Source organism: Phragmites australis, chromosome 10 (genome assembly GCF_958298935.1).
Source record: "Phragmites australis chromosome 10, lpPhrAust1.1, whole genome shotgun sequence".
Lineage (NCBI taxonomy): Eukaryota > Viridiplantae > Streptophyta > Magnoliopsida > Poales > Poaceae > Phragmites > Phragmites australis.
This window is the reverse complement of record NC_084930.1, coordinates 6,953,622-6,977,511: the sequence shown is the minus strand read 5'-3', so window position 1 is coordinate 6,977,511 and position 23,890 is coordinate 6,953,622. Positions and strand designations below refer to the sequence as shown.

General features: G+C 44.3%; 2 protein-coding genes and 1 pseudogene across 4 annotated transcripts; 2 read left to right on the top strand and 1 right to left on the bottom strand.

Annotated features, from left to right (window-relative positions):
- Window positions 1-7,547: 7,547 nt before the first annotated feature.
- LOC133883576 (large ribosomal subunit protein bL35c-like) lies at window positions 7,548-9,490 on the bottom strand. The gene is made up of 3 exons (XM_062322936.1): window positions 9,174-9,490; window positions 8,952-9,068; window positions 7,548-7,759 (listed from the first exon to the last, which is right to left on the bottom strand). Exons 1-3 carry the CDS (start codon window positions 9,435-9,437, stop codon window positions 7,682-7,684), a joined length of 459 nt encoding a protein of 152 aa, XP_062178920.1. The 5' UTR covers window positions 9,438-9,490; the 3' UTR covers window positions 7,548-7,681.
- A 1,791-nt stretch (window positions 9,491-11,281) lies between these two features.
- On the top strand, window positions 11,282-18,582 carry LOC133930055 (homogentisate geranylgeranyltransferase, chloroplastic-like; annotated as a pseudogene).
- Window positions 18,583-19,974: 1,392 nt separating this feature from the next.
- LOC133883372 (plasma membrane ATPase 4-like) lies at window positions 19,975-23,890 on the top strand. Of its 3 annotated transcripts, XM_062322687.1 has the most exons (11): window positions 19,975-20,028; window positions 20,161-20,280; window positions 20,385-20,483; window positions 20,585-20,722; window positions 20,845-21,159; window positions 21,262-21,588; window positions 21,678-21,797; window positions 21,874-21,996; window positions 22,115-23,035; window positions 23,131-23,675; window positions 23,794-23,890. In XM_062322687.1, exons 1-11 carry the CDS (start codon window positions 19,984-19,986, stop codon window positions 23,888-23,890), a joined length of 2,850 nt encoding a protein of 949 aa, XP_062178671.1. In that variant the 5' UTR covers window positions 19,975-19,983. The 3 variants fall into 3 exon arrangements, with proteins under 3 accessions (XP_062178671.1, XP_062178673.1, XP_062178672.1); XM_062322689.1 differs by lacking the exons at window positions 19,975-20,028; window positions 20,161-20,280 and having other exon boundaries at window positions 20,400-20,500; window positions 20,590-20,722; XM_062322688.1 differs by lacking the exons at window positions 19,975-20,028; window positions 20,161-20,280 and having other exon boundaries at window positions 20,400-20,506; window positions 20,590-20,722.

The window sequence follows — 23,890 nt, the reverse complement described above, 5'->3', positions numbered from 1 at the left end:
CCCCCTGCAATTGCTTCCCACCAAGAAGCTGTCGGAGCAGCACGAGGAAGGCGACGAAGGGAGCGATGAATTCGAGATGAGGAGCAATGCGGCGAGGGGTAGGGGGTATATAGCGGTAGTATTGGGGGCGAAGGGCGGATTCGAATCCATGCGGCTGCAAGGATGGGAGGTGTTCCTCGTATGGAATTTCCCTAGCATTAATTCCTGCCTTCGGTTATGCTGTGCTTCCATCACCTGCCTTCTGGCTTTGTTCGTCGCTTGTGTGACCATGGCTCAACTTCGGTTTCAAGTTGGAAACCACCGAGAAGCGCCCTCGGTTTTTTTGCTGGTCTTGAACCAATTTTCTAGCTAATAATGATTTTTTCATGTGAATGCCCATATAGGCTCTCGTTGCTGTTAGGGTGTACCGTGGGAAATCATTTTTAAAAAAAAGACGACAAGAGGCTTGCCGAAATATATTGATAAAAGAATGAAAGAAATCACAAACAACAAACACCAAGCGCACAAACGAAAACCTGCGCAAACTACCGAAGGCCCTGGCCCTCCAAAACGCGCTTCAAAAAAGGCTACTAGAGCTAAAACGAAAAAGCAACGACACGTCTAACAACAGACTGCCTGAACGTGTTGCTAGAGCTTGGAAGGTTGAAAAGATTCATGGCCTCAAACTTGGAATCCTCTGCCCTATTAATGATCGGAATAACTCAATTAGTCCTTGGTGTTTTGGTTGAAGGTAGCCATTAGAAGATGAAGGGAGCGGGAACTGTCGATAAGGACTATTGCCGGACAATCTATGGATGCCCAATCATTGAGATTTCCTCCTTGAACCTCCTTGGCAAAACAGCCCATAGGGCGCTGCAAAACCCAGATTAGGGGCTGCCTTGCTTGCTATCATCAAGCATATAAGCAGTGTCCAAAGACCATCCAAGCAGCACAACATCATCGTAAAACAGCGCATGGTTGAACCTAAGACGATCGCCACGTCCAGTTCCTTTGATAGATGTCTTCTTTTAATATTCATGTGATTATTCATGTGATTGATAGTTCATTCAGATTTTGTCCTTGGAAAATCCGACGATTTCTCTCCTTCCAAATATTCTATCAGAAATAAATCACACCTTCGTTGAAATCTCTACGTCCTTCCCTGATGATTTTATCTCTAGCCTCTCACCACCATGATCGAATGGTGCTGAAATCAGAGAGGCTCAGCACATGTTCCCAGTGGAACCAAAGAGCTATATAATGCCATATTCGACATGTAATACTGCAATCTTTCAAGAGGTGATTAGTATCCTCATATGACGTGTTGCACAACTTGCATTGACGATCATCTTGGTCATGTATCCATCCTTTTTTTTTCCAAATTGTTCATTGTAAGAATCTTCCCCTGAATCGCTAGCCATGCAAAAGTTTTGTACTTTGGTTCTATCCTAGCCATCCAAATGGGCTTGGTATGGAACCGCCTCACTGCCCCTATGAATTGGATTATGTACGCGCTTTTTATTGTATACACTCCATCCGATGTCCATTTCCATCTAATTTGATCCTCCGAAGCATAGTCCCACTGTATCAACTATATAGCATTCCATAGCTCGATGAACTGCATAATTTCCTCTCGAGTTGTTAAGCTGCGTAAATTATGAACCCAATTATCATCCTGTAATTCTTTCCGAACCGATCTATGCTTTCTTTTCGCAAGCCTGAACAAATCCGGAGTGATTACTTTTGGCGCCAACCCATTGACCCGACTATCATGCCAGAACTTCGTCTTCGCTCTATTTCCAACCGTGACTATTATAGACACCATGAATAAGTCCCTATCTGTCTTGTCGCAAGGCGGTTGGAATTGAGCCCAAGGTCGATAATTCTCAGTCCACTGGAACCACAACCATCTAACTCTTAAGACTCTTGCGAAATTTTTCTATCTTCAAGATACCCAGACCCCCCATCTCCGGCCGAGTTGTGATGCTCCAGTCTATTGGTGTTGCTTATCTCAAAGATGTAATCTTCTGGACTTTATGGATACATATGGCGGAATGAGCTAGTCCTTACTCTCTTTTCAGAAAAAAAAAAAAAAAAAAAACTGTGCAGAAGCAACGTAATAATTATCATATCAGTTTATTAGCGTATATCATATTTGTATCATAATATGCATGCACAAATATCATCTGCAAGGTAGTCCTTACCCTTTTTTTTAGAAAAAAAAAACAATTATCACTTTAGATGTGTGGAGATGGCGAAGTAATAATTATCATATCGGTTTATTGGTGTATGCCGTATTTATATCAGTAATATAAAAATATACATGCACAAAGGTTGTCTACTTGCGGTCTTTATCCTCTTATCGAAAAAAATGTAATGATTACCGTATTGGTTTGTTGGTGTATAACGTGTTTGCATCGGTAGCGGCGAGAACATGTACTGATATCGTCTATAGCATAAATGTCATTTCTGAAACATAGCGACGGGTCAACTTCCGTCGTATAGCTTCAAAGGTACAATCCGTTGAGTCCTCTCGGATACAGCTCAGATACAATATTCGTCGAATTCAGTCAGTGCCGATGAAGAAACAAATTAATTCCTATCCCGCCTTTAGTGTAAAAAACGTATCGCTCTAGCTCCAAGGCAATATACAGGTTATCTTATATGTATCCCGTCTTTAAGATGTTGTGTGGAGAACCTCTTCCCGATGAAAATTCTTTTTATTTTTGTGGAGTTGCAAATGTGAACGATATGGAGGAAGTCTCCGTTCCTTATTGGAGTTTAGGTACGTTTGTTTCAGCTGTAGATTTTGAAAAGTAGTTTATAGAAATTGGATTGTGAAAAACTTTTAAATTGTAGATTTTAAAAAAAATTTGATAGACAGTTTAATAAAATGGACTTTCACAATTTATCAAAAACTGAGAAAAATTAACTTTTCAGATTCCTACAATCCAATCAGCAGATTTTAAAAAACTATAACCAAAAACTATCTATTTGTTTCAGCTTCGAATTGTAAAAACTGAAAACCATAATCTAAAACTGAAACAAACGTACCCTTAATATCCTTCTCACAATCTTCTTGCGTACTGTGGCTATCCATAAGAGGCTAAAACCAAATAGCAACTAACTCTATCCATATGCATGCTCACGGCAAAGTAGGCTATTGTGATTTCAGTAAATACGTTTGCATCCTATCGTATTTCTCTTCTTTAGGCTAGAGTATGCATTGCCTGCCATTTGGAATTTCAAATAGGATTGCCATTATTAAACCATCTTCAGTAATTATCTTAAATTTTCATTCTCAAAAATACTATTACAATATCCTCTATCACTATTACAGTATCCCTTATTTTTTTTATCTCCAATAGATACCTTATTTTCTACCTTTTACTACTCTTTTCCTCCCTCCGAACCCACTATCAGCATCTAAGAACAGTGTTGCTACAGTATTTTCTTCCCTCTGGGCCCACGGGCAGACCTGTGAACAGTATTGCGTACTGCTACAGTATCCAGCAAATTTACAGTTCCATACTCTCTCTCCGCAACACTGTAGTAGTATTGTGCGGTACTGTAGCACCGGATAGGGAGACCAATTTCCCGTGCGAGTTGGTCTTACACGGTAAACCAAACATCAATAATCATAAACTCTTCGAGTTGTATACCGTGTGAGAATATATATATATATATATATATATATATATATATATATATATATATATATATATATATATATATATATATATATATATATATATATATATACAGTGAGGCTATTCTGTGTCTATGTGCAGTTGCTATTCGCACTACGCATATTTTCCAATTACAACCCGAAACACTGTGAGTTACAACTTATTAAGTAGATCAGTTACAACTTCACGTCCAAAAATGCATAATTGCAACACGAGAAGTTAACACTGTGAGTTACAACTTGTTATTCGCACTGCGACATTCCCTAGTTACAACTCGAAACACTGTGAGTTATAACTTGTTAGGTAGATCAGATACAACTTCACGTCCAGAAATATATAATTGCAACACGAGAAGTTAATACTGTGAGTTACAACTTGTTATTCGTACTACGCACATCCTCCGGTTACAACTCGAAACACTGTAAGTTACAACTTGTTAGGTAGATCAATTACAACTTTACGTCCATAAATGCATAATTGCAACACGAGAAGCTAACACTGTGAGTTATAACTTGTTATTCGCACTGCACACATCCTCCAATTACAACACAAAATACTGTAAATTACAACTTGTGGGGTGTACACAGACATGAACTATAATGAGCATACCTACAGAATATACATACAGTATATATATATATCAATTAGAATCTTGTCCAGATATAAATATATAAATTTTACTATTCAAAATTAAGTTATTATTTACTATTAACAGAATGACTAGCAATATTTATCGTTAGCGTGCGATATTGTAAGGATATAATATTCTAATATACTTCAACAACTCGTCCACTTCCTGTGTGTAATTTTATATTAAGAATTAATATTTGGATACTATTATTATTATTCAGATACTATTTAGTACTATTTGCACACCGTGTGAACAATAAAAACTTAATTTAATATTATTAAAATAATATTTTGAACAGTAACAATAATACTAAAATACTCAATATTGAAAGCGAACTTTCTTGATTCAGTAGTATTCAGTGATGCAATTCAGGATATTTGAGGATTGACGAAACCAACAATTCAACCGGTTGCACAATACTCGTAAAAAATCCTACTCGGTACTCACCATTCTTACCACTAGCTTATTTTAAAAATAGCAAAGCTTTCTCTGAATATCTCTAATCATGAACATATGTGATAAATTTTTATCATCACCCTAGGCAATTTCATCTAAAGGGAACACTTCTCTACAGATATAGAGTTTGCCTTTTCCTATTATAGCTTTACCAGATACAGAGATTACCTGAGAAATACCGAAGATGTTTCTGTTATAGGGTACATAGCATAAAAACTTATCTCATATAGACAAACTAGAAGACCAATAGATTTTTAAAGACAACACTACTTTATTTCTACAAGTATAGCTTACAAATGGTTTTCCTTTTCGAAAACCTCAAATACTTACTTACACACAGAGAATTACCTTACAGAGATGGTAACACAATTCCTTCCTTTAATATAGCCAATTTTACAAATTGACTATTACTAGGAATAAGAGATAGTGCTATGGACGCTCTCGCTCTGCTCTAGAGGATGCTCGATACCTGGTGGCTGGTGTGGTCCTTGTCCTCTGTCTGCTAGTTGAAGCTACCTTTTATAGCTGTGAGAGTGGCTCTTTCTTCCTTATTTAATTTTGTCTAGATAGTAGCTAGGAATCGTATAGCCTGGAATATTCAGAATATATTCGTTTGTCGACGAAATGCGTCTACCGACAAAGCGTGAACCCACGTAAAGTTGTCTTTTGTTCGCTTCTGCCTGAGTATCTGCTTAAGTGACTTCACTTATTGGTGTCTTCATCTTCATATGAATGTCTCCGATTATTGATGTCTTTAGGTTCATCGTCTTCTGCATTGTGTGCATTGAGTCATATATATACAGCGAGACTATTTTGCGTCTAGTCATACTATAGTTTATTGTAACGTCACCCTATTTACAACTAAAAAAATTGTCAGTTACAATCTGATATGTATACCAGTTACAACCGCTTCCAGAAGTTTTCTGGATTGTTGTATATAGTGTGAACATATGAGCATATAAATCAATATTCCATAGATAAAAGAACTAGAGTACAGTAACATAACTCCATTACACATGATAATACAAAATAGTGACTACAATATAACAGATAAGAAAGCACTATTCATGTGTACTTAAACAATTGAAACTGAACAGAGAGGACTAGAAAGAAATAAAAACAGTGTTCTCATATTGTTTTGCAATAATTGGCTCCAGGACTTATAAAATCCTGCTCCCTAACTATTGCAAACTGCATATCACAAATTGAGTTATGTCTAAGTCTCAACTAGCTTTAGAGCCTATATATAAAGTCTAGACAACAGACAGAGATACACAGTGCTGCTATTCTTTTCAAAAATCAGCCACTCAGAAGTGAAACAATCAGATCATATCATCTGCAGAACAGTACCACCTTCATCAATATACTGAACAAATATATCAGAGAGACCATGGCCAAGAGGAGAAGAAGGCTGGGACAAGCTGCAAGGATCGAGACCTAAACGAGATTTCTCACGCATTAAAATTTTCATAATAAACAATATAAAATAGCACGATAAACAATACTTTTGGCATTGTACTGTTCACCCAAGCCACGTGACGGACTGGATAAAGGTCTAACCACTCTATGAGAGGGCGGTAGAGTCTATTCTTATAAATCTTTTTCTGCAGAGTACATTTATTTAATTATTTATGTTAAAAATATATAAATGAAAAAACTCACGCTAGCACGCCGGAGTTGGGCCGACACGTGACTCGCGAGCTCGAGGACTACATGAGGCAAGACGCGGCGTGGTGGGACCGGGATGACCACTCGGTTCAGCGTCGCAGTGGGTGCGTGGCACCACGCCGCGTGCAGCGCGCAGACTTCGGTGGCGAACCTGAGTCCACGGTAGCTGATAGTGACAGCCGAAAGGATTTGCACGACCACTCGCCACCCACTCCGACAATTTTATTCGGGCTTCTCCAGAGGCTTTTGTAATTCTCATGGTCCACTCCTCTACTTGTCAAATCCCACAAAAAACACAACAGATGCACCCTGAACTCTACCCAGCCACAGGATGGTCAAAATCAATCGTTAATATAGATTAGCCCTTACTTTAGAAAAGGGTGCACAACTGAATACACTATACTCCAAAGGATGAAGCGAGCACGGTTGGCAACGATGGCCATACATCGGTATCAAGGAAATTCGATTACTCTCTTCGTCCTCTTCCTGCTTAATGTAACTAGTTAAGACTACCCTATGCATTGCGATACATAAGAAAATAAATGTATGGAAGGAAGGAATACAAGGGTCCTCAAACATCAATAACCAGACAAGTTGCATACGGACTGATAGAAGAGATATAGCAAGCGGCATGTTTTCGTGAGAGGAGGAAGCACTTTTCTAGCACATACTTCTCTTGTTATTCCACCTTAGCAGTTCGGCCATCTCTTCTTTTCGTTGTGTTTTTTTAGGGTTGGGGGGGGGGGGGGCAGCGGCGAGGGGCGGGCAGCGGCCATCTCTTCTTTTTGTTGTGAATTGCACGAATAGGATTGTTTCAGAAAAAGAAAAAAGAAAACAGAAATTGATCTGACAAACTTTTGCCAAACACTGGCATCAGCAGAATTTGATTATCAAACTGGTCACCCCATAAATCGGCCACATTTTGGCAGAGAATGAACTAGAGGCCAATGAAGATGAAACCAAACTCAGCTTGAGATTGAGCACAAGACACCGAAAGCTTTGCCTCCTCAAACAGGCTGAAGCTTATCAAGCTTATTATGGCTCAAGTGCCGCTCCTCTTTGCACAAATTTGCAACCAATTAACGACTACAGCAAGTGCGCCTCATTCTGAAACATTGTTAAACTGTTCGTAAGAAGAGTAGTTTATACTTGCTTGAAATGAATTAGGGCCTTGGTATTCCAAAGGAAAATACAGTGGAAGATACACAAAATTACAAATTGGTGAACTAAGAATGATCTTTGAAGACCAAGAGAGATCTCAGTCTGCTTTCCTGTTTACTTTGAGGTAGGGCAGTGCACCCGTCACGTTGTCGTAGTCACTCTTGTTAACTTGAACCTGAAAGAAACATAGCAGTGTTCTTTTAGAAGATATGTAAATTTTGTTGTTGCAGCAAAAATGGCAAGTTCAGACTTCTAGTGGAATTGGCACACTCAAGAATACACTAACAATGACACTGCTCTGGCCCCAAAAAAGGAGAGAAAATTGGGTTAACTTTCCGGGTGCTAAATTGCCCAACATCAGAGCCCAAGTGCGTATGAGGCAGGACAACAAACTGTTAGGATCTAAGGGTCAAGATTGGGAAGACTAAACTTAATCTGTAAAAAACATCGCACCTCTATAAAACGAGTCCCATTTCACCTAAGAAAACAAGCACTCACTAACAAAAAGTGCAGATTGGTGGTGGAAAATCATGGATTCATAGGGTTGACATCACCAAATTCTGCAGCAGCCTCAGTCCTAAGATAACTACTTACATGCATTTGCACATTATTATCATAATACCGAAATAGAGGAAACCAGATGCACAACAATCACAGGCACTACTTTAGAATTGATTGGCTAGTCCATTAATAATAGAGCAGTAACCTCTTCAACCTCCTCCTCCTGTCCTAATATTACAAAAAGGGTTCATGAGTGGCAATCTCTCGATGTATCAAATCGCAAATTCATTTTATTATCGATTAATTCACAAAAAGTAGGAATGTTTCTTGTTCAATGATTCATATCTCCCAATGGTAAGTTAGCACATGTGCATGAAAAAAAAATGCTTCTTTTCATCATCCGCATGTTATAACTTATAAGAATCAACAAGAATATATCATGAACTTTGACACATTGAAATATAGCCGGGAGCTTCTTATGACATCTATTCGCCAACATAACTAAGATTGCCTATGACAATCCCCAAACAGGTTCAGCCACCAAAGGAGACAAGCGGCACGATCTCACTCCGTGCTAGGGAAGTCACAGATGAAACACTCCAGATTATTATTGCATTCCGACATGCATGCATTAGCAAGCACCCATTGCCTCCTTGCACTTCATCTTTCCAATATCCAACAACATGGTAACACCAAAACTGCCAAACCTACTCACATCAACAGCCCACATTACCATCCAATTCAAGGATACGAGCCACCCGTAATTTCCTTTTTACAACTAAACAACATATAAGATTCAGCAACTGAACAAAATTTGAGCGGCACTACAGTTGAATAGCAGAGGGAACAGCAGAACAGAAGCGTACCATCTTGGAGAGCCTCTTCCTGCGCTTGGTGTTCTTCTTCCCGAGCAGATGCTGCTTCCCAGCGCAGCGCCGCACGATCTTGCCCCTCCCCGTCACCCGGAACCGCTTCGCCGAGGCCTTCGCAGCAGACACAGGAGGGACCGATCGAATCAACAAAAACAGCAAACAAAACAAGCCGAGGCCTCACAGGAACCAAGGAGCTAGCGAGAAAGCAAAGGCAACCTTGTGCGTCTTCATCTTGTACCCCTTCTTCCCCGCCGCGACGACCTCGAGCGAGGTGGAGCCGGAGGTGGCCGGCTTGCGCGCGAGCGGCGACGCGATGGAGACCGCGGTGGCCGCCAGCGGCGCGCCGAAGAAGGACTTGACTGGGAAAGCGAGGCTGCTGGAAGCGGGGTGGTTCTTGGCGCCCGCGGCGGGGGCGGGGGCAGCGGCGAGGGGCGCGGAGCGCGGGAGCGAGAGGCGCGCGAGGGAGAGGGACAGCGCCATGGCTTAACGGCTTCCCCTCCCGCTTCGGTCTGCGGATTAGATAGGCAAGCAGCGAAGAGGATAGCGAGCTCGTGTAAGGGAGGTCGCGCCGGGTGGGCCACCGAAACGGCCGGCCCAGGCGAGTAGCCGAGGCCGCGGACGGGCGCCGCCGGGGCCGCGGACCGTGGCATTTTTTTATATATTATTTTATTTTATTTTTTCAATATTTACATAATTACATATATATTTCAACAAATTATAAAATAGACTACTATCGCTCGTTCATCATAGATCCCATCAATCAGAAGATTAAAACATACATCAGGCCATATCTCGTAGGTGAGATCTTATTCTCATCCCCTGAACAGCCAAACGATACGTTTGTGCCAACTTGTGTTGTGTTATATACGTGTGTATTTCTTTTATCGTTTAACTCTCAATTTTATTTGAAACTATATAGGTAGTTCAAAAATTATAAATGTTTTTATGAGCAAATTAGAGCTCACTAACAACCTATTTTAATTAGTTTGATAAAAAAATCTAAGCCAATATTTAATTAAAATTCTTCAAAGAAATCTACTTTTATAACTTCTATCGATTTTTAATGTCTCAAATAAATTCCTAAAAATCAGAAGAAAAAAAATCACTAATATTCTTCTTATGTGATGTACTAATTTATAAAAATATTTTCAGTCCTAGTTTATTTGGTAAAAAAAGTGAGTTCGTTTGTAATGCTCCATTTATATGTATTTTTATCATTTATGTGATATTCTCTTTTTAATTCAATTTGAATTCAAATATACAAATTCATCCAAATGCTACACAATTAAGGGGTAAGTTTACTAAATGATTATCTAAAAAATTACACCAAATAACCTAGGGTAAATTCACTAAAAGATTATCGGTGCAATATGGTATAAACTTATAGACATTTAAGGTATATACCTAATATACATATATTTAGAAAGTATAGTCATAAAAGATAACTAATATGGCTTCATAAATCACAAGTTTACAATGTAGGATAGGGGTAACTTATACGTATAATTTACATAAATAACCAAAAGAACACAGTTAAACAAAATAACAATAAAACAACTGAAAGGATTTATATTTAATGTCTAACTTATAGTTGGACTAAAACAATTGAGACAGATATATAGCACATAATAAGATACAAATATAATTACATGAAATAGGTAAGCTCCTTGCTATTGTGCAAAGTAATCTCAGTACCTACAAAAGCTATGTTCGAATCATAGCTAAAGTTTAATCAACATCTTAAAGCTTGTGCGAGCCATTATTATGTCAATAGAGGCACATGCCCTTGCTCTTTTTTTCACTAGGAGGGATCAAGGTAGTGATGATCTTTTTTATGATGATCAAATAACCTAGGGTAATTATACTAAAAGAATATCATAAAAATCTCTACTACTTAAAAAATACCTAGTGATCGTCATTCCAAGATTAGGCATAACTTCTTGCCTCCCCTTCCCTTAATTCTACGCTGACAGGTGGTCCCTCGTCTCTAAGCGTCCTGTCCTCCCTAATCCCGCTCCTCTGCACGATTCACCTGCTGTTGCAATCCTCATCTACACCCCCTCTCCCCCTCCTCCGCTCCAATCCCTCGACCAGTCGCCCCAAGCTCGCAACCCTCATCCATCCCCCTCCTCCTTCTCATCGCTGCCACCCCATCGCTAGGCATCGTCGAGTTCCCTCGACGCTTCCCGCCGCCCTACCGCACTGTCGTACCACTATCCCTCCCATATCTACCATTGCCAGCTCTCCTCGCAGCGCCCACCCATTCCACCTCCACGCCCTCCAACCCCATCTGTTGCCACCAGCTTCAGCAAGCAATGCCATCCATGGCCACTGGTTCTTGGGTCGGTGGTGAGGTTGCAAGGGTGGTTTGCTGATTTGGGGTGTGATTTGTGGTTCAGCCCCCTCATTAAATGCAGGCCATGTTCCATTGTGATATCAGCACATGCTTGAATAATGTGTACCTCGAAAGTATTGCATTAAGGTCGAAAAAACCCCCCAAAAATCAGCTATAAACCGCACGCTATCACTTAGCGGCCATGCCACAACTACGAAAAATACACAGTGAGGAGTCTTTTTTTACGAGAACCAAGATTACATGATTTCAGTGCTATTCATTTTGAGGAAATTGGCGCAAAAATCTCAAAGAAATCGAGTGCTTTCTATCAGTTTTGTCGACCCCACACAATATTTGGCACTGTGAGCTCTAACATCTCTGATTGAACTCCAAGATGCAATTTGTATACATACAACCCCAATTTTCCCTGTTTATATGTGGACCATGTGTCAGATAATAGGCGTAACTTCGGTGTCTCTCCTGCCAATGAAGAGCCTGGATGATTTTAGTGTGACAGTCCTATGGGGATTTCTTGAGGTATTACACTATCAAGAATGCTACACTGTGGACTTATATATAATTTCAGTTTAACATTCTCTTTCTGTACAGGCTTTAGCCTCCGCTTTATGTATGGACATTTATGTAGTAGGTATGAATCTGCTATTTGACATTGGTATTGACAAGGTAATTTTCCATAAATTTACATATTATTCGTCACCTACAATATTATTGCTTTTATTATTGTGACAATTGACAAACGTATCCTTCTTTTGAAGGTCAATAAGCCAACTCTCCCATTGGCGTCTGGAGAGTTTTCAGTGACAACTGGAGTATGGTTAGTAGTGGCATTCATGGTCATGGTATGTTATAGGTTCGATATAGTGATGATAGAAGAAACATCCATTCTAGTCTGCGTAAAATACTATTCATATTTGTATATCTTTTCTATAATGAATCGTAGTTCATCGGTAGGTAAATATCGCCAAAAGAATAACCGAACGACATCGGCTGTTAGAAATAAGACTAGACTATAGAGGAAGTTTACTTCTTTCTTGATTCCCCTAATGAGTTGTAACAGTGTGCCCTATATAGTCTAACTGGAGATGCTGACAACCTAAAGCTAACAACCTTATCTCTTATCTAGCTTATGTCTATCTATAATCCTATCTCTAAGTAGTGTTTGGTTCGTGGGATGAGGTGGGACGGAGCGGATCCATCATATTTTTAGCTGTTTGGTTGAAGTTCAGTGGGATGGGATGGCTCTGAATCAGAGAATATTCTTTAAAGATTTGGGACGGATCCATTCCAGAAAAAAGACTGAACGCAGCCATCCTACTTGGGACGGGTCACTGACGATAGACCTGAAATTTAAAATGGAGTCGTTCCATCCCACCCACCAAACAAACATCTGATTCCGGACCATCCCATCACATCCTAAATACATGAATAGAATCATCCCATCCCACCTCGCTCTCAACCAAACACTACCTAACTAACTAATCATATCTCCTGCTGCACGTGAGGAGGGCTGGCTCCTAGCTGTTACGCCCACAACATCTCCTCCCCTCCGAAGACAGCTCGCCCTCGAGATGTGGTCGAGGTATAGCACCAGTCTACGCAGGAGGCCTACACAACATGTACCCGCAAGAGCTAATGCAGAGATAAGCCTTTTACATCTCGGCTGTATTTACTCCTGACTAAAATAGATAAGAAATCATCACTGGACATTCCCAGAAGCATGGATGCAGTACTCTTTTCTCCTGGATCCCATGGAAAACTTCCAAACCTCCCTGCCTTCGGCAGCATCCGCCTCTCCAAGAAACCGCATGGCAGCTGGGTGCCATACGGCCGCCTCCGCCACTTGAGGGTGCCAACAGCCTGGCAGCGAGGACGCCATCCGCACGGAATGTCGCGGCCGCATCGAAGAAGTTGCCTTGCCGTGCAGCCTGGCTGCCCGTGCACCATTGCATCGTGGCCTCGAGTCACACCAGCGCTGCGCCGGAGAGGATCTTGTCGACCGCGTGCGCCCCACTGTCGAGGAAGAGGATGCAAACCATGAGTTTTTTTTTTATTTTTATATTTTCTAACATTAATATTTAAATAAATAGATTGTTGATAGAAAAAATTACAAAACTAAACGTATGCCGCTCTCTGATTGCGCGGTTAGGCTCTTACCGCTGAGTGAACAGTATTTCGTTGAAATCATTTTCATAGTAATATTTTTTCCTCCTCCCTTTTTTATATAAAATTGTGATCTTCTGTTGCTTCAAAAATCCTAAAATTTTTTTACGTGTTTCATAATTCATGTGCAACCCATTTTAATTGGATTCACCTAAAAATCATGTGTAGAATTTAAATTAAAATTCTCCAAAAAGATTACTTTTATATTTTAACAACTGTTAGGGTCTCAAATAAATTTCCAAAAATCTGGGACAATTCACTAATATTCATCTTATATGATGGACTAATTTCTAAAATTATTTCCATCTCTAGTATATATGGTGAAAAAGTGAGTTCATTTGTAATGTTCTATTTATATGTATTTTTATTATTTCATGTGAATAGTGCATTACAAAGTAACTCACTTTTTTACCATATATACTAGGGCTGGAAATAATTTTAGAAATTATTCCATCACATAAGATGAATATTAGTGAATTTTCCTAGATTTTTAGAAATTTATTTGAGGCCCTAATAATTGCTAAAAGTTATTAAAGTAGTCTTTTTAGAGAATTTTACTTTAAATTCTACACATTTTTTTAGTGAATCTAATTAAAATAAATTACACATGAATTATGAAACACGTAAAAAAAATTAGAATTTTTAGAGCAACAGAAGACCATAATTTTATATAAAGAAGGGAGGAGGAAAAAATATTACTATAAACAGTAATTTCAATGAGAAACTGTTTACTTGCCAGCTAATCGCCACGGGGCTGTTAGCCCCTCACAGCGTGTCAGATTGCTTGTAAGAGCCTAACTGCCCGATCAGAGAACGGTAGATATCTAGTTTTGTAATTTTTTATATCAAGAATATATTTATTTAAATATTAATGTTAGAAAATATATTAAAAAAAAACTCCGCAAACCTTGCCTGCATCCAGCGACGCGCATGAGTTCCCAGCCAGAGGGAAAACGTAGCCCGAAACGTCGTCTCATCACAGGCACGAGTGCCTGGTGAGCCGAATCGACCAGTCGAGGCATGCTATGGAGTAGTTCTGGGCCGTGGCCCAAGAAGGCAAACATGTGGAGCCCTACACTGTGTCGACTACACCTGCACCAGCCCTGTCATAGGCTTGCAGCTATGTAGCCTTTTCAGGGAGCTCTCGTGCAGGAGGCGAACCGGAGGAGATCGAGGCGAACGGTGATTGGACAGCTCCCTCGCCTTGATGGCCTTAGTGGAGGAGGGTGGTCCGATCTCTCTAGTGATTAGTATTAGTATAGTTAGTAGTTAGTTTACTTTTTTTTCTAATTATTAGGTTAATTTATAGTTTCTTTTGGTGGATTTATTGGTGTTTTTGTTCCTTCGTGATTTCTCCTTTGAGAGGATCCAAAGGTTCTTTTGTCCTTTGACTTACCGGCTTATCATGTTGGTTTCTAGTGTTGTTGTTGTCCCTACTTCCTTCAAAAGGGGAATGCGTATCCTACCTCGTCTGACGGGGTGGCCCGATTCATTCAACGGTCTAATAGTGCTTCGCACTGCTGATGGTACCTAAAAAACTTGATTGACCTTTTTTGGCCCTACCTCATCGGTGGTGGATGTATCGATGTCAGCTCCTCCGATCCAACTTGACAGCGGCAATTGGAGAAGCTGTGGGGTGTCACACACTAGGACATATATGCGTATTGCTATGTAATTTTTAGTTTCTAGTTATAAGATTGAATAAATTTACCTCGTTTCTAAAAAAAAAGTCATGGGCTTGCAGCTAGGGAGCCACGGACCCAGTGTGGGGGACGGCGGCCATGAAACATCGCAGGTGTAGCTGGAGCTGCCGCCACCTCTAATCATGTCCCACTCCACCTGGCGCCTCGCTTGCACCAGTAGCCTTACCATGAACTCGCACGCTGCCTCCTGCAGTCGCGTAGCTACCTCTTCCACTGACAGACGCAAAAGGATGTGTTTGGTTGCATGTATGAGGTCTTGTATAGCTGCATCGTATATCCTGGATGAGGGGAAGCAGGATAGGAGAGATGTATTTTAGAAAAGAAGAGTGTTTGGTTGGTTGGATGAGTAGATGCAAGTTGAATTTGAGTTTGTGTTTGGTAGGCTGAATCTGAGACTGCATGAGGGGGCTCACTGTCGCTGACGAATGGGCCAGTACACAACCGGCTGCATCCGCCGGGCCTGCATCTCACCTACAGTCGATTCCTGCGTCTCCCTCGTCCTACACACGCGCGTGCAACTGCACGAGTGGGTGCAAGCGCTGGGAGCTTGTCCGGGCATCTAAACGCTCAACTGATGCATCGTATACGGCTGAGCAGATGCAGGCCAACGGGAGCAGCCCAACCAATCACGTCCAAAGCCGCTCGCGCCGCTGGCTCGGAGTTGAGCGATGTCGTGGCCTCGGCGGGGTTGCGCGTGCAGGCTATGATGCGGCCCGACTTGGTGGAACAAATGCCTGTCGTTGTGTCCTGCATCTGCTGGCGATGGAGGTATGTGGGCATCGGATGCGGAGCGCCAGGACGTGGAGATGGCTGTCACTGTGGCCAGCGGAGGTGGGCCCTCGATGACCGACGAAGAGGTGTTGTAGCCCTATGTGAAGTGCGAGCCCCAGTAGTGATTCCTGACGCAGACACATGTGCGGTGATGGCAGCCAGGGTGCGAACCATGGCGATGTGCAAACGGAGCTGTGCGAGGGATGACGCTAGCAGAAGGTGGCCCCACTGGGTGGAGCAAGCAGCTGTACAAAAGGTAGCGGCGGATTGGGCGATAGTGTTGAAGCCATCTCCGCATCCTCCGGCTTGTCACCGGCAAGATTCACTCCCGCCTATAGCCGCCTCTGCTACCTCCTGGTGCCACGCCCGTACTATCGACCGTGATAGGAAGCCACGCATCACCGCTTGCTGCTGCACCATGGCCTCCGCCACCGTCAGCTACACGGCTACATTCACCGCCGTCTTTGTGTCCACATATGTCAAGTTGGGTGCAGCCATGGGTGTTGCTCCAAGCAGGTCGTCGCCTGGTTTGTAGCCCGCGCCAGTCAACCTCCACAGCTTGTGCGCTAATAATCCAAGGTCTGAATCAACCCATGCCTCGATTGGCTTCGGTGACGATACTCGTGGGGATGGTGGAGATGGCAACGGCGAAGCCGGCAGGGTAGCCGAGGCATAATCATGGTTCTTCTCTAGATGTGCAAGAGCCACGTCGGTCGCTGCCATACTCGTTGCAAGCGCATCGATTCTTTCTTGTAGCGCATCCAGATTGTCGTCCAGATTGTCCAACTTAGGGAGGATCTTGTGTAGATCGGCCATCCGCACCACTGTTGGCTTCGGTGGTGGTGCCCATGGAGATGCCAACGGCGAAGCCAACTGTGGCGTAGGTTGATTGGCAACAGAAGTCATGGGAAGGGATCCCTGGCAAGCTCTGATACCATATGTAATGGATCGTAGTTCATCAATGGGTAAACATCGCCAAGAGGATAGTTGTGCGTCGTCGGCTACTAGGAAGGAGACTAGACTGTAGAGGGAGATTACTTCTTTCTTAATCTCCCTAATGAGTTGTAGTCGTGTGTCCTATATAGCCCAACGTGAGATGCTAACAACCTTATCTCTTATCTAGCTTATCTCTATCTCTAATCATATCTCTAACTAACTAATCCTATCTCCTGCTACATGTGAGGAGGGCTGGCCCCTGGCTGTTACGCCCATAACATTCTAATGTTGTTTCTCCATTTGTCAGAGCATTAGCATCTGAATAAGATCCAAATCTACTCCGTTGATATGTGCTTTGCTTGTCAGCTTCCTTCTTCGAAGTGCATACTCTATTGATTTAAGTAGTTCGTACCTTTGTTCTGTAAATTACAAGCAAGGTTCCATGATTCATATATACCTCATTGCTTACCATAGGATCCATCTTGCTCTTTTTCAGATTCCATTACTCCTGTGAAAACGGCACGCCTTTCTCGCTACATTCTGCATACTCTTTGTGAGAGCTATATTGGTTCAGTTAGCCTTCTTTACACACATCCAGGTACTTAACACTATTCACATCTTCACTGCAAAGAACAAATACTTCTTATTCCTTTGGTTAGTTCTTGATGGTGCTTTTCACAGCATCATGTTCTGAAGAGGCCCTTGGCACCCACAAAGTCTGTGGACTTTGCAACATTTTTCATGTGTTGCTTCTCTGCAGTAATAGCACTATTCAAGGTAAATATACATTTGGTGGTGGTTCTATGTTACTAGTATAATATTGGGAATGTTAGTCACATATGATTATATGAGGTTAGAATTCTACATTCATGTCCTGAAACATGATCGGTCCTTTTAATTTATGTTTTGCATTTTCAGGATATTCCTGATATTGATGGAGACAGAGATTTTGGCATCCAATCGTTGAGTGTGCGCTTCGGCCAACAAAGAGTAAGCACAACCCTGTTCAACCAATGGAAACAACAGATCTACAAATGTTGTAAAACTTATTTTTTTGTTTTTCATGGTTCAGGTGTATTGGCTCTGCATAAACACACTGTTGACAGCATATGGGGCTGCCATTCTGGTAGGAGTATCATCTGCAAACCTATATCAAAAGATTGTCACTGTGAGTGATCTCTTAATATTTGTTTCTAAAAAAATATAATGCAAACCATTTCATTTTTATCAATCTATAAATATCATGATTTTTTGTTCTCTCATAACTATCCAGGTGTTAGGTCATGGCCTGCTTGCTTTTGCACTTTGGCACAGAGCACGGCAATTTGATATTGAAAATAAGACGTGTATCACTTCTTTTTACATGTTCATCTGGAAGGTGCGTAAATTGCTAGTTATTTATATATATTGTTTCAGTGTTCAAAATATGTCTTCTGTCAACCTGTTATATTGTGTATATGTGCTTATGTATAACGTGATTCGCATTTTTTTGTATGATTAGCAGTTGTTCTATGCTGAATATTTCCTTATATCATTTGTGTAGTGAGAGCCATACAAGGAAAAGCATCTCTGACATAGACATCTAATACACATTATTTGGGACCTAACGTTAATGATTTTATTCAATGCTTGCAATGTAACATTATTTGTACTAATTCTATTCATCATCTGTATTGTGACAATCTGAAGTCATAGGGTAGAGGAGAATATGAGAAATATACTTACACCCTCCTGCCAATTTTCCTGAGGGGCTTACGTTTTTACAACCTTTAATTTACAACTTTGATTATTAATTTTCATAACCTGAGTGTTTGCAAAAGTTGTAAAAATATTATTGTGAGGAAATCTAGAATGCTTATAATTTCAAATTATCAATTTGAATATTCAAATAATATTATTGAACAAAGTAAATCCTAAGGCAGAAGATGGAGGGATGGTATGTGACTTGAATGGGCACGACTACTGAAAAGGTTCAATGATCATATACAAGATGGATGGACGGAGCTCTCTTAATCAGAAGATCATACGTGCAGAAGATCAAAGGGCTCAAATCACTTGGGTGATGGCTCACTTATCAATCAAAGAGCTCAAAACACATGATTGTAATAGAGTTGAACAGATGAGTTTTACGTGAAGTATTTTCCATGTTCAAATTCAAATGAAAAAAATTGCTCACACATGAATAATAATGGTGTGTGTGTGTGTGTGTGTGTGTGTGTGTGTGTGTGTGTGTGTGTGTGTGTGTGTGTGTGTGTGTGTGTGTGTGTGTGTGTGTGTGTGTGTGTGTGTGTGTGTGAGAGAGAGAGAGAGAGAGAGAGAGAGAGAGAGAGAGAGAGAGAGAGAGAGAGAGAGAGAGAGAGAGAGGAAGATATTTGGAAATATATATGGAAAGATTTGGAGAATCTAAATTCAGAACAAAAATAGAAGGCATGTATTATGAAAATATCTAAATTTCTACAAGAGAGTGTTATCGTCCTGCTTACAATTCTATATTTGCATCAACATACATATTGTTATGGAGATGAAGGCATATGCAAGAAAAGATATAATCGGCAAACCTTCACATGCCAGTAAAGGGCTTGTCTGAAAGAGGCATAATCACGTTTTAAATTTTAGAACCTGATTCAAGTTCAAATTTAAGAGTAACGCTACACCTACAAATTCTACTTACATGCTAGCATGGACAGAAATAAACTTGTCCAATATGTCCATGCGAAGCATATTACCAAGGATTTCGATCTCAAACCATTTTCAAACAGGTCCTGAGACAGGGAAAAAGAAAATCAAACCTTTTCACCCCAAGGAGACCAAGAAAATGAGTAAAAAATAGCTTTCTTTCCTTTTTCGCCCTATTTTTCCTTGCAATTCGGCATGGAAACCATAGGACTGCCCAGGATGCCCTCCAGTAATGTCGGGACCCTCTTGGAACGGGTTGTTCGACGCTGTTGCCACCTCCTTATTTCTTGCCATCTTCCTCACTCCACAACCACTCTTTCGCCCTGAATCCCAGCAGGAACAAGTCTCAAGGAGCCTTTCGCATTGCAAACCGAGACCTAGCACAGCAAGGCCTGTGCGCGCTCGCAGCATCGGATCCGATCCCATGGCGGCCTCGCTCGAGGACCTCAAGAACGAGAACGTCGACCTCGTCAGTCCTGGCTCCATCTCCCTGCCATTTTGCAAGAATTTTTGCAGATCATGTGTGTTTGTTGTGTCGTGGGTGATCAGCAACCATGGCTAATCCTGCCATGTTGTGTGCGTGTGCGGCGTCGGGTTTCAGGAGAGCATCCCGATCCAGGAGGTGTTCGCCGTGCTCAAGAGCTCGCCGCAGGGGCTCACCTCCTCCGATGGCGTCGGCCGGCTCCAGATCTTCGGCCCCAACAAGCTCGAGGAGAAGAAGGTCCGTTCCAGTCGTGTCCGATCATGCAAGAACTCGTGGATTTCATTCCAATCCACGATTCAGTCCGGATCTCACGAATGGGATGTGAAATTTGAATTCTGCAGGAGAGCAAGCTGCTCAAGTTCCTGGGATTCATGTGGAACCCGCTCTCCTGGGTCATGGAGGCTGCCGCCATCATGGCCATCGTCCTCGCCAACGGAGGGGTACGCGCGACGCCTTCGTCGTGGCAGTTGCAACGATTCGGCGTGAAACGTGCGAGACGTTTCGTGTAGTGAATGACGGGTGCGTACTTGACGTCGTGCAGGGGAGGCCGCCGGACTGGCAGGACTTCGTCGGTATCGTCACGCTGCTCTTCATCAACTCCACCATCAGCTTCATCGAGGAGAACAACGCCGGCAACGCCGCCGCCGCCCTCATGGCCAGCCTCGCCCCCCAGACCAAGGCACGCATGCATCCCATCCCCTGTACATGCATCGCCATGGCACCATGCTCGAATGATCCGGTACACTTTGCATGCATGCATGCAATGTGTGTCGCTGACCCATGGTGGATCGGTGCGAGCAGGTGCTGAGGGACGGCAAGTGGTCGGAGCAGGACGCGGCTATCCTGGTGCCGGGCGACATCATCAGCATCAAGCTGGGCGACATCATCCCGGCGGACGCGCGGCTACTGGAGGGTGATCCGCTCAAGATCGACCAGTCGGCGCTCACTGGCGAGTCACTCCCCGTCAACAAGCTTCCCGGCGACAGTATCTACTCCGGCTCTACGTGCAAGCAAGGCGAAATCGAGGCCGTCGTCATCGCCACCGGCGTCCACACCTTCTTCGGCAAGGCCGCCCACCTCGTCGATAGCACCAACAATGTCGGCCACTTCCAGAAGGTCACCGAGTCGACTCCCCAGTGATCACACTAGCTAGTACAACACTTCTTGCAATGCATGTACGTGCTGGCTCACGCACACAAGGCTTTTGTGCGCGTTCAGGTGCTCACCGCGATCGGCAACTTCTGCATCTGCTCCATAGGCGTTGGAATGCTGATCGAGGTCATCGTCATGTACCCAATCCAGCACCGGCAGTACCGCGACGGCATCGACAATCTGCTCGTGCTGCTCATCGGCGGGATACCCATCGCCATGCCCACCGTGCTGTCGGTGACCATGGCGATCGGGTCGCACCGGCTGTCGCAGCAGGGCGCCATCACCAAGCGGATGACGGCCATCGAGGAGATGGCCGGCATGGACGTGCTCTGCAGCGACAAGACCGGCACGCTCACCCTCAACAAGCTCACTGTCGACAAGAACATGATCGAGGTACATTTGAAACTGTATATTAACACAAGTACTATGATCTAAGAGAGATCGCAAGAATGCCAAGACACCAAATGCGTCTTTGGTTTCAGCCGTTTGTGAAGGACATGGACAAGGATACGGTAGTCCTGTACGCCGCACGAGCATCGAGGACCGAAAACCAGGACGCCATCGACGCGTCGATCGTGGGAATGCTCGCTGACCCCAAGGAAGTAAGTGATGTTATTCATCACATGGCCTGATAGGCGCGCGCATGTAAATTTTACGAGCCATGGAAATTTTTCGCAGGCCCGTGCCGGCATCCAAGAGGTGCACTTCATGCCGTTCAACCCCGTCGACAAGCGCACCGCCATCACCTACATCGACTCCGACGGGACATGGCACCGCATCAGCAAAGGCGCGCCGGAGCAGGTCACCCTCTTCTCAATCAATACACCTTTTGTTGATTTATTCATCGAAGAAATTACATGTTGCACGTACTGTGGTGGTGACATGAGTCTACGTACAACTTGTGTTTGCGTGACACTAGATCATCGACCTGTGCCGTCTCCGGGAGGACGTGAGCCGGCGGGTGCACGCCATCATCGCCAAGTTCGCGGACCGCGGGCTGCGGTCGCTGGCGGTGGCGCGCCAGAGGGTCCCCGAGTGTAACAAGGACGCGCCCGGCAGTCCGTGGCAGTTCCTGGCCGTGCTCCCGCTGTTCGACCCGCCCAGGCACGACAGCGCGGAGACGATCCGACGCGCGCTCAATCTCGGCGTGAACGTCAAGATGATCACCGGCGACCAGCTGGCCATAGGCAAGGAGACCGGGCGCAGGCTCGGCATGGGCACGAACATGTACCCGTCCAGCTCCCTGCTCAAGGACGGCGACACGGGCGGACTCCCAGTGGACGAGCTGATCGAGAAGGCGGACGGGTTCGCTGGCGTGTTCCCTGAGCACAAGTACGAGATCGTGCGGCGGCTGCAGGAGAGGAAGCACATCTGCGGGATGACGGGCGACGGCGTGAACGACGCACCGGCGCTGAAGAAGGCGGACATCGGGATCGCGGTGGCGGACGCGACGGACGCGGCCCGGGGCGCGTCGGACATCGTGCTGACGGAGCCGGGTCTGAGCGTGATCATCAGCGCGGTGCTGACGAGCCGCGCCATCTTCCAGCGGATGAAGAACTACACCATCTACGCGGTGTCCATCACCATCCGTGTGGTGCTCGGCTTCCTCCTCCTGGCACTCATCTGGCGGTTCGACTTCGCGCCCTTCATGGTGCTCATCATCGCCGTGCTCAACGACGGAACCATCATGACCATCTCCAAGGACCGCGTCAAGCCGTCCCCCATGCCCGACGCCTGGCGCCTCCAGGAGATCTTCGCCACCGGCATCGTCCTCGGCACCTACCAAGCCCTCGCCACCGTCCTCTTCTTCTGGGCCGTCCGCGACACCGCCTTCTTCACGGTCACACTCTTCTCCTCCGGCATGCATGGTTACTAGATCCTGGCCTGTCCGTCCTCCCTGACACTTCTCTCTCTTGGAAATGCAATGCAATGCAGAACACGTTCGGGGTGCACCCGATCGGGGAGAGCACGGAGGAGCTGATGGCGGCGGTGTACCTCCAGGTGAGCATCATCAGCCAGGCGCTCATCTTCGTGACGCGCGCGCGGAGCTGGTTCTTCGTGGAGCGCCCGGGCCTGCTGCTCGTGGCCGCCTTCCTCGCCGCGCAGCTGGTGGCCACGCTCATCGCCGTGTACGCGCACTGGCCGTTCGCGCGGATCAAGGGCATCGGCTGGGGCTGGGGCGCCGTGATCTGGCTCTTCAGCATGGTCACCTTCTTCCCGCTCGACGTGTTCAAGTTCGCCATCCGCTACTTCCTCAGCGGCAAGCAGTGGAACAACGTGTTCGACAACAAGACGGCGTTTGCCAACGAGCTGGACTACGGGAAGAGCAAGCGGGAGGCGCAGTGGGTGATCGCGCAGCGGTCCCTGCACGGCCTGCAGCAGCCGGAGGCCTCGGGCCTCTTCAACAACGAGAACAGCAACGACTTCATCGAGCTCTCCGAGATCGCCGAGCAGGCCAAGCGACGCGCCGAGATCGCAAGGTACGCACGGCAGAACAAACACATGAACCCCGCTGCCGCAGCATGAATACATATGATCGGACGGCGAAGGTAGCCATGGCCATGAACAGGGAGTGATGCTAACGGTTTGCTCGTGCAGGCTAAGGGAGCTGCACACGCTGAAAGGGCACGTGGAATCGGTGGTGAAGCTCAAGGGGCTGGACATCGACACCATCCAACACAACTACACCGTCTGA